This window comes from Triturus cristatus, chromosome 8 (genome assembly GCF_964204655.1).
Source record: "Triturus cristatus chromosome 8, aTriCri1.1, whole genome shotgun sequence".
Classification (NCBI taxonomy): domain Eukaryota; kingdom Metazoa; phylum Chordata; class Amphibia; order Caudata; family Salamandridae; genus Triturus; species Triturus cristatus.
The window spans coordinates 159,653,631-159,671,334 of NC_140591.1; the positions used below are offsets into that span (position 1 = coordinate 159,653,631).

The 17,704-nt window shown below is 45.2% G+C and overlaps 1 protein-coding gene across 4 annotated transcripts in view; it reads left to right on the top strand.

Moving 5' to 3' along the window:
* The window catches only part of PRDM15 (PR/SET domain 15), a 439,353-nt gene that overhangs the window by 280,805 nt on the left and 140,844 nt on the right, over positions 1 to 17,704 (top strand). For all 4 annotated transcript variants that reach the window (XM_085621221.1, XM_085621224.1, XM_085621222.1 and 1 more), the window contains one exon: positions 12,516 to 12,607. In XM_085621221.1, coding sequence (XP_085477347.1) covers positions 12,516 to 12,607 — 92 coding nt within the window. The remainder of the gene's footprint in view (positions 1 to 12,515; positions 12,608 to 17,704) is intronic.

Here is a 17,704-nt window from a genome sequence, read left to right on the forward strand (position 1 = left end):
ACGTCCCTATGTCCACTTCCACGCAGGAAGAGGCCGCTGATTTACTTTCTACCCTCCCCCTACCGAGGTTAGACCCTCAAGATGTAGCAGACCTTGACTCCCCACTTAATCCGGAGGAAGTGTCCAAGGCTATTGAGGCACTGCCCCCTGGGAAGGCCATGGGTCCCAGTGGCCTCCCAATCAAGCTATACAAAGCGGTCTCATTGATACTGGCTCCATACCTAGTACGAATGTATAATGAAAGTGCAGAACATGGGAGTTTGCTGGAGACTCAGCGTTTGGCTAATATTGCTGTTATATACAATGAGGGGAAACCCCAAGATCAATGCAGTCCCTATCGACCAATCTCCCTCCTTGACCCAGAGGTCAAAACTCTAGCTAAACTCTTGGCCCTTCGCCTATCACCCCACCTCCATAAATTAATACACCCGGATCAATCCGGTTTTATGCCGTTAAAAAACACGGTGCTCAACCTCCGTCGCCTCTTTGGAGTACTGGGCAGGGCCTCCACCATACAACAAGACGCAGTGATTGTGTCCTTGGACGCTAAAATGGCATTTGACATGATGGAGTGGCTCTTTTTATTTGCCTCTCTGGAAAGATACGGCTTTGGTCCACGCTTTATGGCCTGGGTGTGCTTATTATATAACAAACCTTTGGCCCGAGTTTCTGTTAATGGTGGTAGATCGACAATCTTTGAGCTGGGGAAGGGCACGAGGCAGGGTTGCCCCCATCGCCGTTGCTCTTCGATCTGGCGCTGGAGCCCTTGGCAGTATGGATTATAGGAGACCCGTCTGTTCATGGGCTGAATTGGGCTCCGGATTGGTCGGATAGAATATCACTTTATGCCGATGATATTTTTTTATATTTGGCCAAACCTTGGTTTTCGCTTCATACAGTGCTCCATATTCTAGCTCTTTTTCGGTAATACTCGGGCTATACCATCAACTGGGACAAGTCCTTGATATATGTCCTCAGTGGAGATCCCCCATGGCTTCCTCCGGCCTGTACGGCCAGTATTGTTACGGATGGCTTCCGCTATCTGGGTATTTATGCCACGAGGGACTCGGATGTCTTCTACAGAAGAAATCTCCTCCCTCCCCTGCATCGCCTCCGGGCGGACGTGCAGCATTGGAGGGCGCTGTTCCTTACCCTACTCAGTAGAGCTGCCCTCTTTAAAATGATGGTGCTTCCCCACTTTTTATACGCCCTACAAAATACACCTTACCCTGTCTCACCACAATATTTTTTAATGATTGATTTCGAGGTTTGTTCATTACCACGGGATAGCGGCACTCCCCGCATCGCCTTTACAAAACTTTTACGTAGTTGGTACGATGGTGGTATCGCACTTCGTGCAATCAAAATGTATTACTGGGCCTCGCAACTGGTGGCCCTCAATCACTGGGCCCACCGCCCCATCACAGGCCCGGCGTATAGAATGGATCGGTTCAATATGGCGGCGGGCAACTATATGAGGGCGCTATATGGAGGGCCCAAGCACATAACATTATTTCCACCCACCTCTACCACGGTCTCATTCTGGCACACGGCCACTGCCGCGCTAGGTTGGAAGGGTAATATCTCGTGAGTTACTCCATTGCTGTAATCCTGTCATCTGGGGATGCTGTTGAGTCTACCCGGTTTTGATAAATGGGACTTAATTGGCCTTTTCGTGGTAGGGGACATTTGGGTGAGGGGTGCGGTGGTTCCATTCGATGAATTGCGGGCAAAATACCAATTGCATGAAGGGGAAACTTTCCGTTATCTACAAGCTTGCAGTGCACTAAATAAAGTCATTGCCAAAGGCTCAGAGCTGCCCGTCTCATCATCTCTAGAAGACCGACTCCTTGACGACTACCTTCCCGGACAAGGCCATTTCCCTAACTTACAGCAAGATACTTAACAACTTACTGGAACCACTTGACAAACTTCGCATAAAATAGGTTGACGATCTAGGGGAAATTCCGGATGAGGACTGGAGGGAGGCCTTGGCATCTCCCATGGAGGTAGCAATCCGATCCCGTTTTAAGCTTATACAACTTTAAGTACTTCACAGGGCTTATTACCCCTCCACGGCTCTAGTCAAAATGGGTTTAATTACCTCCCCACTCTGCCCCCGTCATTGCGGCTCCTTAGATACCTTCCTACATCAGTGGTGGGACTGTCCGATTCTCCAACACTATTGGACCGAGGTTCTAGCTACCATGACCCAAATATGTCAGAACTCGATATTTCCCTCCCCTAGGCTTTGTCTCATGAACATTTGGGATGCTACCGATCTTAACCGTACCGAAGAACTGTGGGTCTCCTTGGGCTGTATTGTTGCAAAATGAAATATTGCCAGAACATGGAGGTGGGGGGGAAGTTATACCGAGACGCTTGGACTGGGCTGAGGACATGGACTGGTGCATGCAGGCCGAAAGGGTGATATATGAAAGTAGAGGCTGCCCAGGCAAATGGACAAAAATATGGGGCCCTTGGAACGCATATAGAGGATTTTTGTGTACCCCTTTACTGATGATGCCACATATAATGTAGACAGGGAGTCCCCTTAAAGATTATGGTAATTGTGTGCTCGTATTGTTATTGCTGTTGTTTATTTTAATTTTTTTTAGTCGTAAATCCTAAATGATGTGCTAATCCTGGCGATTGCTCCTTTTTAGTTTGTTTTCATTGTTGTAGAGTTGATTTATGTTTTCCTAATAAAAAGATTAAAAAAATAAATAAAATAAACTTCCAATTAAGATTCAATTACTATGAGTTCTGCTCCAGGTTAAACTTCTGTACCTAGCAGTTCACTAATGACATGTTCATTGTAAACCGCCTGTGCCATAATACAATGGTACTTTTGTCCATTTTGTTATGGATCAATTGAGGGTGAAGGTGCCAGACCACAATGCATCCTTTCCATTATCCCTGAATGCAGATATATAATAGAAGTGAAGTGCATTTAAATTGCCTATCAACATAATCCAGCCAAGAGGAGTAACATATCTGGCTAAACAGGGGCAAGGCCCAAAAAGCTATTTTCGCTGTGACAGGCCTCAGTCATCTTTATAAATCCAAAATGCTGATTAACATAATAATACTGCTAACTTTAGAAAGGGAGAAAAATTAAAATTAAACCCCTATTTTTTAATAATTATGATAAAATGTAATACAGTGGCAAGATCAGATTTTCAATATGTATTAAGGAAAAGTAACTTATAGAGAGTTATCCTTCACCTGCCTGAACAATAAGGAGGCCAATTAACATAAGCCTCTGCAAGCTTTTAGCCTGTGCTCAGCCTTGAATACATGTGAAATTCGTCCAAGGAGCAAACCATAGACTCCTCTGAATTCCAATGAATATTTAGAGAGTTGTAGCTATGGGCATCCTATGACACCATGCAAAATGACACCAAAAATACAATACGGAGAGCCGTAGAGCAGAATTAAAAAAAGTGTAAGCAGTAATAACGCCAAGAATAAGTAAAGTGCCAAGGATTGTCAATGATTGTAGTAGACTGAGGTCAAGGTGCCATTTCAGGCCAACAGCAATGGCGCCCAGGTGAGATACACCAACTAGGTTCGTCTTGGTCAAAAGTTTACCTTCTACCTTTTCGACATAAATGAGCTTACCCATTTATGTCCAAATTAACCAGAGGAGTACAAGTCTAACACCCCCTAGGACTTCAGAGGAGGTATTTAGAGACTCACAGGGTGTCAAAGCAGAGGCCTACAGCAGGAACTCGTCCACTTCCAGTTGCCACTGGTCAGCTAGGCACTCCCAATAAAAGGTCTCTTGCAGCTTGTTGTTTTCCAGTAGCCACACAGGAGGTCAGCCAAGTGACCCATGGAATCAACCTGGGTGCAAGAGGGGGCAGGGTCAGTCTTTCTCTGACTTTCTGTAGGTTCAGAAAATCTGAAAAGGGTTCTTGGGTGTGCCATATCTATACCAGGCACCAACTTGTAGATGGGGTGACTCCTGGCTCTGCTCTAACCAATAGGGTAAAAGTTCTCAGGGCCATACCTACCCACCTTTCAGTAGATCCTCTTTGTCTTGATCCAAACAGGCCCAAAATGCCATGTGTCAGTGAGTTTTCAAAATGGTGAAAGTCTCTGGCCAGACTTAACATGGGCTCGTGAGTGAGAGAGAGCAAGAGAGAGACTGACTCTCATAGGAAAATCAGCAGCGTACACCTGCATGTAGCACCATAATCCACTTTTAAGTAGGTATTAATGTAGGAAGCTGGCTCTGAATATACTGTACCAAAATGAGGTATAGTGTGCACAGAGTCCAGTGGATCCCCAAAGGTAGGCAAGAAGTAAGGCTTTATCAGAGGGTAGTGTTAAGCATTTGTTGGGCACACTCAATCAGCAAATGATGTCACACACCCAAAGACTGAACTCAGACCAATTTAATTTGTATAAAAATATTATTTAGTTGTATTTATTTTCTAGAACCAAGCAAGCCTGTCACAGGTAAGTGTAAATTGTACATTTCAAAGCAGGTTCAACAATACAAGCAAGCTGAAGGAAAATGTCTTTGTTACAGGTTTGTAATTTTTTTCATTTCAGTGGAAATTACTGGTAGATCATTTTTTGTTACTTTTCAGATTACTTTACGGATTACGTTTTCTACTCAATTTGATATGCCTAAATAGCACACTGGGACATTTCCTAGAGAAAAGGTAAGTAAAGCAGCTTTAAGTTATTTGCAGTTTTTCAAGTTCTCATACAAAACCAACTCCACACTTCATTTTCAAGGAAAAACAGTCAATGTATTCCTACGTGTTAAAAATTAAGTTAACGGTTTGTAGGTAAGTACTTGTTTGTGGGAGTTGGTATTCCAAGGTTAGAACCAGGGTTCCCCTAGGCTAAAGGATGCACTCTTAAAGCACCCTCAGCGGCACTGGGGCGGCTGGGTGCAGAGTGCTGAGGCCCAATGTTATCCAAACATAGATAGTGGGCCACCGGTTGGTGGATGCTCACGAGCAGACCACAAGGTTGTGGGAGTAAAGCTCCTTGTGTAACGCTCAGGGCAAAGGGGGATCCAAGTTAGCAACCACGTACATCCGCAGCGGCGCAGGGGTGGCTATGTGCAGGGTGCTGGTTTGGCATCAGGTGCCCTGTTGATTTCAATAGGGATTCTCCAGTTTCAACAAAGACTTCAGACTTGGGGACAAAGATCTTCTGGAGGTGACCACCGGCTGGAGAGGTAAGTTGGGATGCCTGGGGATGCTGGGACACCGTTGGTTGGGCCACCGAAGACCTTGGGATGTCGGGGGCAGGGGTGTCTTTAGGCGTCGGGTTTTAATTACCAGCTCCAGTCGCGGTCGGGGGGAATCCTCCAGAAAGAGGCTGCTGTCTTCACTTGGAGATTCAAGGCAGGTCAGAGATCAACAGCTCTCAGGTAAGGACCGCCAGGGAGACCTCCTCGTGGTGTTGGGCCACTCTAACTCAGGCCGTAGGCGTCGGGTGCAGAGTGGTACAGACTCACAGATTTGGCTGGCACCTGAGTCTGTGGGTGAGCAAATCCGGTGCTCACGGGAGACAAAGTCTTTGATTTGGTAGGCAGGGCAGGTGCTTCGGATCCTTGAGGCTGCTGGCTGCAGGTCACACCGGGAGCTGGTTCAAGGTGATGACAGGCCGGTAGGGCTGGGGCCAAGTCAGTGAGGGTCCTCCTTTTCTTAGTTTCAGCATTGCTCTTCGGTCCTTCTTCTTCTCTTCTTCTTGTTCGGTTCTTGTCTGAGGATGCAAGGTTCAGGGTTGCCCCTAAATACTAGCTTTAGGGGCGTTATAGGTAGGTAAAGGTTGGGACCAATGGGTCGCATCCTTGGAGTGGGTCCGAGTGGGTCCACCCCCTATTATGTCACCCTCCAGTGGGAGGGGTCATATGCCTCACTCTGGTTGGCTGGGTCCCCCCATCTACAAGATGGCGGGGACTGAGAGTTGTTTTTCACCTTGCCTCCCCCACCTGAGTTGTGGTGTTGGCAAAGGTGGGCTTGGTTTTCCCGCCGATTCTCCCACCCAAAGTGGGGGTCAGAACCGGTGGGGGCCAGTTGCTGGCAGCAGCAAAGGCCTGGGGAAGCTCCCAAAGGTGGCATCCTCTGAAGCTTCTCCTTCGTGGACCCTGACCATCCATGGGGAGGAGGCGTGGCACCTCGTCCCAGGATGTGCATTGTTTCAGACCCCCGAGAGCAGCAACATCTCGACCCAGGGGTCCAGAAACCTGTCTGGTGGTGACAGCTGGTGAGCAGTCACTCAGCCTGGACACTAGTGTTAGGTCGTTTTTCAGGGGGCATCTCTAAGATGCCCTCTGTGTGCATTTTTCATTAAATCCACACAGGCATCAGTGTGGGTTTAATGTGCTCATATTTAATGTGCTCATAAGTTTGATAGCAAACTTCCCAGTTTTCAGTAAAGTCATTATGAAAACTGGTACTTTGGAGTTCGTAATGACAAACTCCTAGCACCATATATTCTGAATGGCACAATGTCTGAGAATTGGCTTAGACACTGTAGGGGTACAGAGCTCATGCACCTGTACCCTCACCACTGGTATAGTGCACCCAGCTAGAGGGGTGGCTGACCTATGACAGGACAGTGGATTGTAGGGATGGCATGTCGACTTTTCACTTTGTTCTGCACCAAAACACGCAGCCTGCAAAGGGGAGGGGGATGTAGGTAGGTAGGTACAGGGCCTCTAAGGGTGGCACAATAGGTGCTGCAGCCCTTAGAGGCCTTCCCTGGACAGTGCTTTTGGTACCTGTGGTACCATTTACAAGGGACTGACCTGTGGCCAAAGAGTGCCAATCGGGTTTTGTCTTAATGCACTTTAGGGAGAGAACATAGGCCCTGGGTACATGTTTGGCAGGACCCCAGGGCACACTCAGTCAATGTAGATCAGTAGTTTAGCAAAACGTGGGGGCAACCCACAAGAATTATGTTGGCATCCGGTTCTCTCCCTTTAAAGTGTGCCCCAAGTGTTACATGAGGCTCAGTGGAGCAGTCAAACAGGATTTGACCTCAACAAATGTTTTTGCTCTTGAGACCAACCTGGAAGGTGCATGTATTGCTGCTTTGAGGAGGCCAGATATAATTTGAGTATTCCAAGTACAACTGAGTTTCCGTGGTCTAGTCTTGAAAGAATTGGTCCCTGCATGACCCATTTAAAGTTTTTTGTTCTGGGATGAAGTGTTGTATTCCTCTCAGAAGTCAGAGTTGGATTTGTGCCCCCATTGCGATGTTTTTGATATTTGCTTATAGGTTCAGGTGTTTGTCCTGGATGATTCATGGAGTCCATGATGGGTGGACTGGTGTTAGAAATAGATATTTTGTATTTGACCCAGATGTGAATTCTGTTTTTATTGGATGGAGTTTGAAATGGTGAGTGGAGGCCCAGGCCTGCGTCTCGTTAAGAACGGGGGAGGAACTCCAGGACATCTACGTAAAAGTGCTAGTTGATGTTTGATTGTTCGAGGCTGTGAGCTAAAAATCCATACAAATGTTAAATAGAGGGGTGACCATTTTGAGCCATGGGAGACTTCTTGATGCAGTTTTAGTCCCATAACTAGTTGTTGATCTTCATTTGTCGTCTATGGTTTTCAGTGAATAATGATAGCCACTTGAAGTCTAGGCCATTTTTGACCATCCTTTCTTTGAGTATTGTCAGAAGGGAGATGTGAATCGCTGTACCGAAGGCCGCAGACTGAACTAGGAGGACAAGTAGGCATGATCCACTATCATCCTAGATGTGGACGAAATAACCTTTTCTGTCCTACATCACACTTGAAAGCTGGACTGTAGTTAATTGAATAGTTTAGTTTCTCTTATGAAGAGTTCCAGCAGCAATTCAACAAAGGTTCTTATACCTTCTCCAATAATGTTTTTTTTTTTACTGAGTTGAAGTCTTCGAGGTCTGCTCTTTGTAGTTTTCCTTTTTTGTTGTAAGTTCAGGAGTGACTTGACTAGCTTTGATGGGGTTAGGGATGGTTCCTTGTGTCATTGAGGTTGATATTCAGCTATATTGGTCCTAGTGAGTTTTTGATTTCTTGCAGAGAAAATTGGGGAATGGGGTCCTAAGATGAAAGTCTGCTTTTGGTGATGATTACATTCAATTCCCACTGTTGAGTGTCTTCGAAAATGCTCCAGACATTCTTAGATTCCCGGGTTAAGCTGTTGATAGTTTGCTCCCTTGATGAGTTTTCCAGGGAACATTCAATCTTTTCTATCTTTCCTGAAAAAGTTAAACAGTTCTTCATATTTTTCTTTAGAAGTGACGGTAATCTTTATAAGGAATGATCTTGTGTTGCTGCTGTTTTTTTTTTTTTTTTTTTTTTTTTACACAATATAATGGAGTTTCTTGTGTTAATTCTCAGCCTGGTCTCGTGTTTTTTGAACTGGACTTGCTCCAAAAATGTGCTCAGCACTTTTTTTGCAGATTGTAGTGTGGGTAAGTTTTTGTGATGGGATTTGCTGCCACTTTCTCTCCGATGGTTGGAGAAATCTCTTCATTCAGTTCCTTCAAGAAACCTAATGCTTAATTTTTATTTTATTTTTATTTTTTTGCTTTTCAGGGGCCAACGTATCTGCACTCTTTTATTGTACAATGATTGGTAACATCCTTCTCATCGTAAAATGTGGGGAAGACTTGAAAGTTCTGTAGTGAGATGGTCCTTGTCTAAGTTTCTTATGTCTCTTGTTCAGTGTTTTGCTCTATAAACATTGCTTTCTTTAAGTTAATTGAGGGTAAAATGAAGGAATGAACGGACCAGGCAACAGAAAGGATGGAATTTGTGTCCAGTTTGTCTCTTTTCCTTATGATAAGGTCGGGTGTTGCTCCCTTAATGTAGGTCGACGCAATGCAGAATTACTAAAAATTGTTGTTATGAAGATAAGTGATTAACAATGGGTTCTCTTTGATCATTCTAGTGAAAATTAAAGTCACTGAGAAAGACGTTTCTGATTTAAACTCTTTTTCTGTAAAGAGTGCAAGAAGCTGTTATGCAAAAACTAGGTTGCCTCCCCCTCCCCCCCCCAAGCTGGGTAAAGGGGGAGGTAGGGTGTTAAAGGAGGTGAAGCTTGATTGGGTTTAGCTCCACCGGTTTTAGCTCTAAGGAAAGTCTTCCAAACAAAGACTTGCTCTTTGGTCAGATTTCTGGAACTGATTAAATGTTTGAATATGGCTGCCACTTCCCCCACCTGTTCTCCGCTAAATCTGGGTGGATAATGATGTGTCCTTTAATACCAATAGTTCCAAGGCTGGCTGCCATGTTTCCGTTAGCCAAGTTTCAGTAAGGGAAGTCAGATCTGTCTTGTGATCCATGATTATATCTGCTATTTCCTAGTTTGTTTTATCCACTGATCGTCTTTTATGTAAGAGGCATTTTAGCAAAGATTGTAGAACGACATTTGGGAACACTGGTACTTTGAATTTCTTGTAGGTTGTTGTTGTTGTGTATGTCTTTTACATGGGTAAGCTGGGATTTTGCTCTCTGCTCCAGATGGTGGGCACGGGAGTGACTTTCATGGTTATCTTTACCTTCTTCCCTCTGTCTTAGTCAGAAGTTCTTCAGTATCACTTCTGGAGAGGGGAGAGGCTGTTCTCCATCCATTAGACCTCCTTTTGCTATTAGGTATAGTCTTAATGGTGCATTCAGTGCAGTGACTGGTTTGTCTATATGTAAGCTTGATATGTTCTGTTATGTTCTGTTATGTTATAAGAGACTTATAAAGCGCTCGTTCACCAACGGCTTCTTGTCGCTAAGGGAAACGTGATGCAGCACTAGAGGAAAAGGAGCTAGTTATCGTATGCCTGAGAGAACAGCCATGTCTTCAGCTGTTTCCTGAACAGAGCATAAGAGGTGGCCGTCCTCAACTCCATCGGGAGCGAATTCCAGAACTGAGGAGCAAAGACTCCAAATCGAGAACCTCCAAGTTTCTTGTGATTGAAGGTGGGGATGACTAGCAGATTCAAGTGAATAGATCGTAAGTTACGAGTGGGAACGTAACGTAGAATCTTAGATGAAATAAAGGCTGGGCTATTCCCATAAAGAGCTTTAAAGATCGTGCATCCCATCTTAAAAAGTCCGCGCATAGCCACTGGTAGCCAATGGAGGCCTTTCATCAGGGGCCGAATGCGATGCCATCTAGGCTGATGGAAAATCAATCTGGCAGCCTGATTCTGGACTAGTTGGAGGCGTCTAAGTTGGTACGCCTACATAAAGGGAGTTGGAGTAGTCAAGTCGGGAGATGACCAAAGCCAAAATCACTAAAGTCAGAGCTTCCCGAGACAAAAATCTGCTGATTTTCTTAATTCTGCGTAGTTGAAAAAACCCAGCAGAGACCACCGAATGATCTGAGCTTTCATTGATAGATCATTGCTGACCACTACACCCAAACTTTTGGCAGAACTAGCCGGGGGGAGGGGGGAGGGTTGCGTAGGGAAGATGGCCAAAAGTTGGAGTTCCATGGGTTAGCAAGTCCACCAGTGAGGATCAGTTCCGTTTTATCGGGGTTGAGCTTCAGATGATTTTCATTCATCCACTCACTTATGAAAATCATAGTGTCTTGAAAATGAGAAACCGAGGATGGGTGGAGATTAATGTCGAAGACCAATTGAAGGTCATCCACATAATTATATGTCACGACTTTCCTGTCCCGGAGAGAGGAAATTAAAGGGAGAAGATAAAGATTAAAAAGAAGCGGGGAGAGGGAGGAGCCCTGAGGTACTCCACAAGAAAGTTCCATCATCTTTGAGGAGAAGTTAGCGAGGCGTACCGATTGAAATCGGTTACTAAGAAAAGAGGAGAGCCACTTTAGAGCCAGGCCCTGGATCCCGGCGTTGCTGACACGGTCCAGTAGGATGTTATGATCGACCGTGTCAAAAGTTGCTGACAAATCCAGGAGAACCAGGGCCTGGGTGAGCCCTCTATCAACGCCCCCTCTAAGGTCGTCCATGACTTTCAAGATGACTGATTCTGTGGAGGTAGAGGGTCAAAAAACGGCCTGGTGGGGGTCCAGAATGTGATACTGTTCAACAAAGGTACTTAATTGAGTTGAGACATATGCCTCTAAAACCTTACCGAGGTAAGGTAATAATAAAATTGAGCGGTAGTTGCCAAGAGCAGAAGGGTCACCACCTGGCTTCTTCAAGACGGGGATAATTTCCGCACTTTTAAAGAGGCCAGGAACTATGCCCACTTCAAGTGATTTATTAAGAAGAGAAAGAGGAGGGTCATGACATTTGGAGAAGACCTCCTGGAGGACATGGGGGGGGCAACAGTCTGCTGGGGACCCAGAGCCAACTCTTTTAAGTAAGCCTAAAAAAGTTTCTAAAGAAATATGGGGAAACAGAGTCAGCAAAGGCGGCAAACCACAGATATTAAAAGTATTTACTGGAGTAGCAGAGGTCGGAATGCTAGCCTTAATGGCAGTGATTTACTCCATAAATTATGAATTGACAGTCACAGAGAAGTTGTTAAGGGATTAACTTAGGTACAATTCTGTCAGGTTTGGAAAGCTCGCTGACTATTGAAAAGATTTCTTTAGGTTTACTAGCTGAATTTAAGACTTTATTAGAGAAATAATCCATTTTGGTTTGAAGAATAGAGTTTTTATATTCTTTCAACAGGTTGGTATAGATATTTTTATCAGCTATGTTGGACTTGTTAGTAGTTTTTTTGTATTAGGGAGAACATCCCTGAGTTCAATCGCTAGGGATTCTGATATGGAGGTTGTACATTTTAGATTAACTCCTGTTCAGGTGGTAGGAGGTTTACGCTCATGGTATGATTGGAGGAGTAGTGTGTGAGGAGATGGCGCACTGCAGACAAAACTGGGACGATGTTAGTTATCCAAGCACATCAAATGCATATGAGTGACCGGTTGAATGGGGGTGTGATTGGATTTTCTAAATGTTTGGGGACTGGGAGACCTGGATTTTAGGGAATTGTATGTGGGAAGGTGGGGGTGGGATAATGGTTGTGGTATCTGTGGTCATTGAAAAATTGGGTGACAGTAGTTAGGTATGGGATTGTCATCTTGCTTCCAGTTTGCAGGTAATTCACACCAGTTTTACAAGAGTTAGCACATTGACTAAAAGAATCAAAAGCACCATGACGATAGTTCCACCCAAGCTGTAAGGTGTGTGTGTGTGTGTGTGTGTGTGTGTGTCATTGCTTCACTTTCCTGATGTCATTTGGACTACAAAAGATCTCTTGCTACATCATCCAGTGGTTAAAGTGGGGGTTGTATGTTGTGTTACAGGTCATGTTACATGGTCAGCAATGAGACATTATTAGGTGGTAACATTGATAACTAATAAACTGATTTTGTTTAAGACTGTCTGCTGTTTTAAGTCTCTGTTAATGCACATACCCTTTTAAAACCAATATTGTCATTATGAAATTTCTCATTAATAGGAATTGTTAATTTTTACTTGCACTTGTATTGTTAGAAAACTTTGAGAAACTCAAAAGATAACGTGAATTTCCTTTGTCTTTTTTGTGGGCTGCTGCGTTATGGAGTGAGACGTGTGAAGCGAGAAGAGCTGGTCTCCAATGACATTAACATGCACAAGTATAAGAAAATACCCTCAAGCTGCCCTGTGTGTGGAAAGGTAATGTATAAGTGTGTAAATCATAGCGCCCATGCATTACTGTGATTTGCTGTTTAGCCACCATTGTGACTGATGTTCATTTGCCTTATGGCGACTGATCAAAAAAGCAGGCAATTTACTTAACAGAGGGACTGCATTATATTCAGGGCAACTCACCAAACCCCCCAGTGAAACCACAGACATCACACCATCTCAGGAACTCTGCAACAAGCTCAGCTCCTACTTCCATCTGAAAATCAAAGCCCTCTATGACATTTTCAGCGAACAGACGATGGACACCACCCCACTCCCCACCGCCAACAAACAGCCGACCGTCACTTCCTGGAATCCCACCACCTTTGAACACATCACCACGACCATGAAAAACACCCACTCAGGAGCCCCCACGGACCCCTGTTCACCGCACATCTACCATAGGGCCGCCGCCATCACACTTGCACTAGGACGGACCATTAATGCCTCCTTCAAATCTGGCGTCTTCCCAGATGACACGAAGCGGGCAGAAGTCAAGCTCCTCCACAAGAAGCCCACGGCCGACCGGACGGACCTGAAACTACCCGCCCATCTCTCTGCTCCCTTTCGCTGCCAAAGTCACCAAGAGACTTGTGAACTCCCAGCTAACCGCCTTCATCGACGAGAACTCCATCTTAGACCCCTCCCAGTCAGGATTCAGCAGCAACCACAGCACTGGGACTTCCCTCCTCGCTGCCACCGATGACATCCGCATGCTACTCGACCGAGGACACACCGTGGCCCTCATCCTACTAGACCTCCCCGCAGCCTTCGACACTGTCTCACACTGCAGGCTCGCAGCCAGACTTCACGATGCTGGGATACGAGGAACCGCCCTCAACTGGATCCGATCCTTCCTGTCTGGCAGAACCCAGAGGATCAGACTCCCTCCCTTCCTTTCCGAACCCACAGAGATCAACTGTGGAGTACTCCCAAGGTTCATTGCTCAGCCCCACGCTCTTCAACATCTACATGGCCCCCCTAGCCGCCATCGTCAGACAGCATGGGCTCAGCATAGTATCATACGCCGTAGACACCCAGCTCATCCTCTCCCTCACAAAGAACCCCGAAGACACCAGATTCTGCTTCCAGGAAGGAATGAAGGGCGTCGTGGCCTGGATGAGGGATGATTGCCAGTAGCTCTACTCTGAGGTCGGAGGTCCTCATCCTAGGATCCTCCAACTCTGCCTGGGACTACACCTGGTGGCCCTCGGGAGTCCACCCACCCCCACAGACCACGCACGGAACCTAGGCCTCATCCTTGACTCTGCCGTCACCATGACCTGCCAGATCAACTCCGTCGCCTCCACCAGTTTCAACTGCCTTCGCATCCTCCGAAAGACCTTCAAATGGATACCCTCCGAATGCAGAAAGACCGTCACCCACCCACTAATAACCAGCAGACTGGACTATGGCAACTCCCTTTATGCAGAAATCAACAGGACTCTTCTACACAAGTTCTAAACCATCCAGAACGCCGCAGCCAGACTCGTCCTCTGGACCTCACGGCACAAACACATGACCCAACATCTACGAGACCTCCACTGGCTCCCCGTCGAGAAGAGAGTAACCTTCAAACTTCTCACCTATGCCTACAAATCCCTCCACAACATCAGACCCAAATATCTCAACAAGAGAGTCTCCTTCCATGTACCCAAAAGGAACCTCCGCTCCGCCGACCTCGCCATGGCATAGACCCCCCCGCATCCGCAGAAACAGAGCAGACTGAAGAGCCTTCTCCTATATCACAGCCAAGACCTGGAACGAGCTCCCAGTCAACATCAGACTCTTCCCCAAACCTGTGCACCTTCAGGAAGAACCTCAAGACCTGGCTCTTTGACTGAACCAAAGCTGCACACCCCTCGCCCCAGCGCCTTGAGACCCTCACAGGTGAGTAGCGCGCTTTACCAATCCCTGATTGATTGATTGAACTGGAAGTATGCGATTCTGCTGCTGCGGCATTTTTCGCATGAATATGGATTTTATGTGTTGACCAAATCTATTACCTGCTGCATAATCTGCTGATTTTACAAAATAAAATGTTGATTCTAGCTCAAACGATTAAAAAGTTACTAAAAAATCGCAGTGACGCCTGTTGCCGCACAGTGGAAGGCCCTTTGCAAAGATTGACTGGTCCCCTTTCTGTTGTTCATTGCTATGTATAGGTGTTAAATTGGTACCAGTGAGATGGAAACTATGCCCCGATAGTGTTAACAAGTTTAACAAGCATTTGCAATGCAAATAGGTCTCGCATTTATGAGTTAGAGCTATTGACATTGTAAATGGTAATGTTTTTTACCTACACGTTTTAGTTTTTGGAGTGAATGTGTGTAGTGTGCAAAATCCCTTGGAAAGGTCCTGCACTTCGTAATAAATATATTAAAAAAGATGCAAAGTGTGGATTGTGTCAACAATTGCTTGGCACGTACCTCCTGGGTGTCACCACAGATGCACACTGTGCTTTACTAATGCGAAACTCATTAATAAAAGTAGTGCTTACAGACTAACCATCGGGATCGGAGCATGTGAATCCGAATCCCGGCTTCTCTTTCATTTTCTAGACTATTTGACTCACTCTCCTGTGTCTTGGTTATCCCCCAAACACTGGGAGGCAATGAAGTTTGCCAAGGGGGCAGGGGGGCTTTGGGCGTACATGAAAATGTATTCATTGCCTAGTTGTCAAAGGGCACCCAGTGCTATTAGTTGAAAGTGTGCAGATTTCATTAAGATATTAAGAGTACTTTTACTCGCATGTATGAGAAAATCGACATTAACTAAACAAAATGCCAGAATGCGTGTCAGTTTTCACAGTGTTTTAGACAGTACTGGTTGCTTAGTTTCATTGCATTAATTTTTGTATTTACTCTTTTACACAGCATCCAGAGTAGGTTACCTAACCCCAAAGCCCCGAGTTGTTAAATGAACCATAGAAGGCAGTGTTTTACAGTTGAGCAAATCTGTCCAAATGTAATTTTGGTAGTGCCATGGAATGATCAGCCAATGAGTTACTCGATGAGCACGTATTTAACTACACATTCAAAACGTACGGTATTGTGGCTGTTTGTTTGTACACAACCACCTCTCTGAATGTGTTTATTAACACAGAGCTTCATCTACCAGACAGTGCTCACAGAGGGGCGACTAAAGCACAGAACAAAATGTATTCATTTATCCTGAGTGTGAAGGCACCCGGAAGGCTTAGGTGCCCGCCCGTAGGGGTAGGGATACCAACGCTTCCACAGACTCTGCCGTGCTCCTCTGCACCAGCAGGGCACAGCTCAGAATCTGCCACTTCTGCTAAGAATAGGTGAGGGGGAAGAGGTTGGGGCATGCGGGAGTTGCCGGCAGATTTCCAGGTTATTGAAAGTGATGATTCTGATGTGAGGCAATGGAGACTGACTTTGTCTGTTTGCACCAGTCTATTTCTCTACCATCTACCTGGCTCACTGTCATGTATTCATTCATCTCTCTTTGTTAGAGGTGCGCGAGCCAATATATATTAATTAACAGGTAGAGCCAGCCGGAGACGAGCCAAGCGTATACGAGCCAGTGGCTGAGCCGTGAAAACGATCAGCATGTTAATCATACAGTAAACATGATGTAAATGTGCGATAATGTCTCTTCAGAGTTCAAAAAAGTGCATTTCTTTAGCGCGTCACCTCAGTACACAAGATTATAGCACTGAATTGAGAGGAAGTTATTTAAAAAAGCTTGTTTTAAGCATGAGTTAAAACACTGCTGTTCCTCCCGCCCGACAACAATGCCATTTGTGAACTAAGAGGCGTCAGTTACCATGCATACCCCGAATGTTGCCTAGAGTCTTATTATATTTAGAGTAACATTAAAATCTAGTTCATTAAACGCGAAGTTTTTGTACAGGACGCATCTTGAACTCGCATATTTCAAGGTGGCAATAATAAAGATGAAAACAGAAGTGCCGGCAGGCATGAAAACATGAACGGGAGTGGGAGGTTGGGGGGGGGGGGGGAAGTCACAGTCTGAGGAAGGGGGCGGTGGGGTGGGGAGACTGGGAAGAAAATAGTGTTGGGAGTAAAGGGGCCAATAGCTATGGAGGGATACAAATTATGAATGAGGAGGGACTAACAAAGGCCCAAACCAATCGGAAGACAGCATTTAAGACCAAAGCCAATGGGCAGAGAGTGGGCGGAGCTTCCATGAAGCTTCCACACTACAGTATATACTGCATGTCTCTCAAAGCAATGGCAGTGTATTCGCGCTGCAATGCTAGGCGAGACCCTAAAAAGGACAAAACAATGATATAATATTATCAAATGTGCTGTATCATGCCGCATAATTGGCCCTTTCTTGAATAAGGGCATAATTTGGTTGACCTTGCCGCATAATTTGGTCTTTCCCTACGTCATAATTGCAGTGGCCTACTTATATTCTCTGCATGTGGATGAGGGGAGCTAGGGAAGGGTAAAGCTAATTGGCAACACTGTGTGAGAAGCTCTGGTTTCTGATGCATGGCTCTCGTTAAAGGGCTGGATAAATGAAAAAGATTGAGTTTTGAAGTCCTAGTATAGTCATGATTCGGTAACAATCACCCCCTAGGTACGTAAGAATTGCGTTTGTTTAGAGTATCGCCATTGTATTGTGTGCCTTTTGTTGAAATATGTTCCTTTGTTAGGATAACATACCTATCCTTTATGAGCTTTGTGGAGTATTCTGTCTATTTGTGCTTTTGATTGTTTCATAATGTCCATTATGTTTTTCAGTTGGTTGGATGGTTTGTGGTGCACAATAGTTGTTATGGCTGTTAAAAATCGCTACTGATAGGAAATGTAAAACCTGGTCCTACTGGGCACCCCAGCTGTCTCATTCCTTTGCTTTGGCATTAGCCCCTTGATTCTGGTTTAGCAATTTCTTTAACATTACAGCTACATTGCTCTGTAAATATAGTGAATTCAGCAAAGAATGCTTGAATCAAACAATGCAGCACTAAGCATTTTTTAAGTATGGCAAGGTGTGTTTTGTGGCATTTTGTTTTTGTTAGAAGTACAGATTTATGATCTTTACTGACGCAATATATCTGAGATTTAAGTTGAATAGGAAGAGAAAATA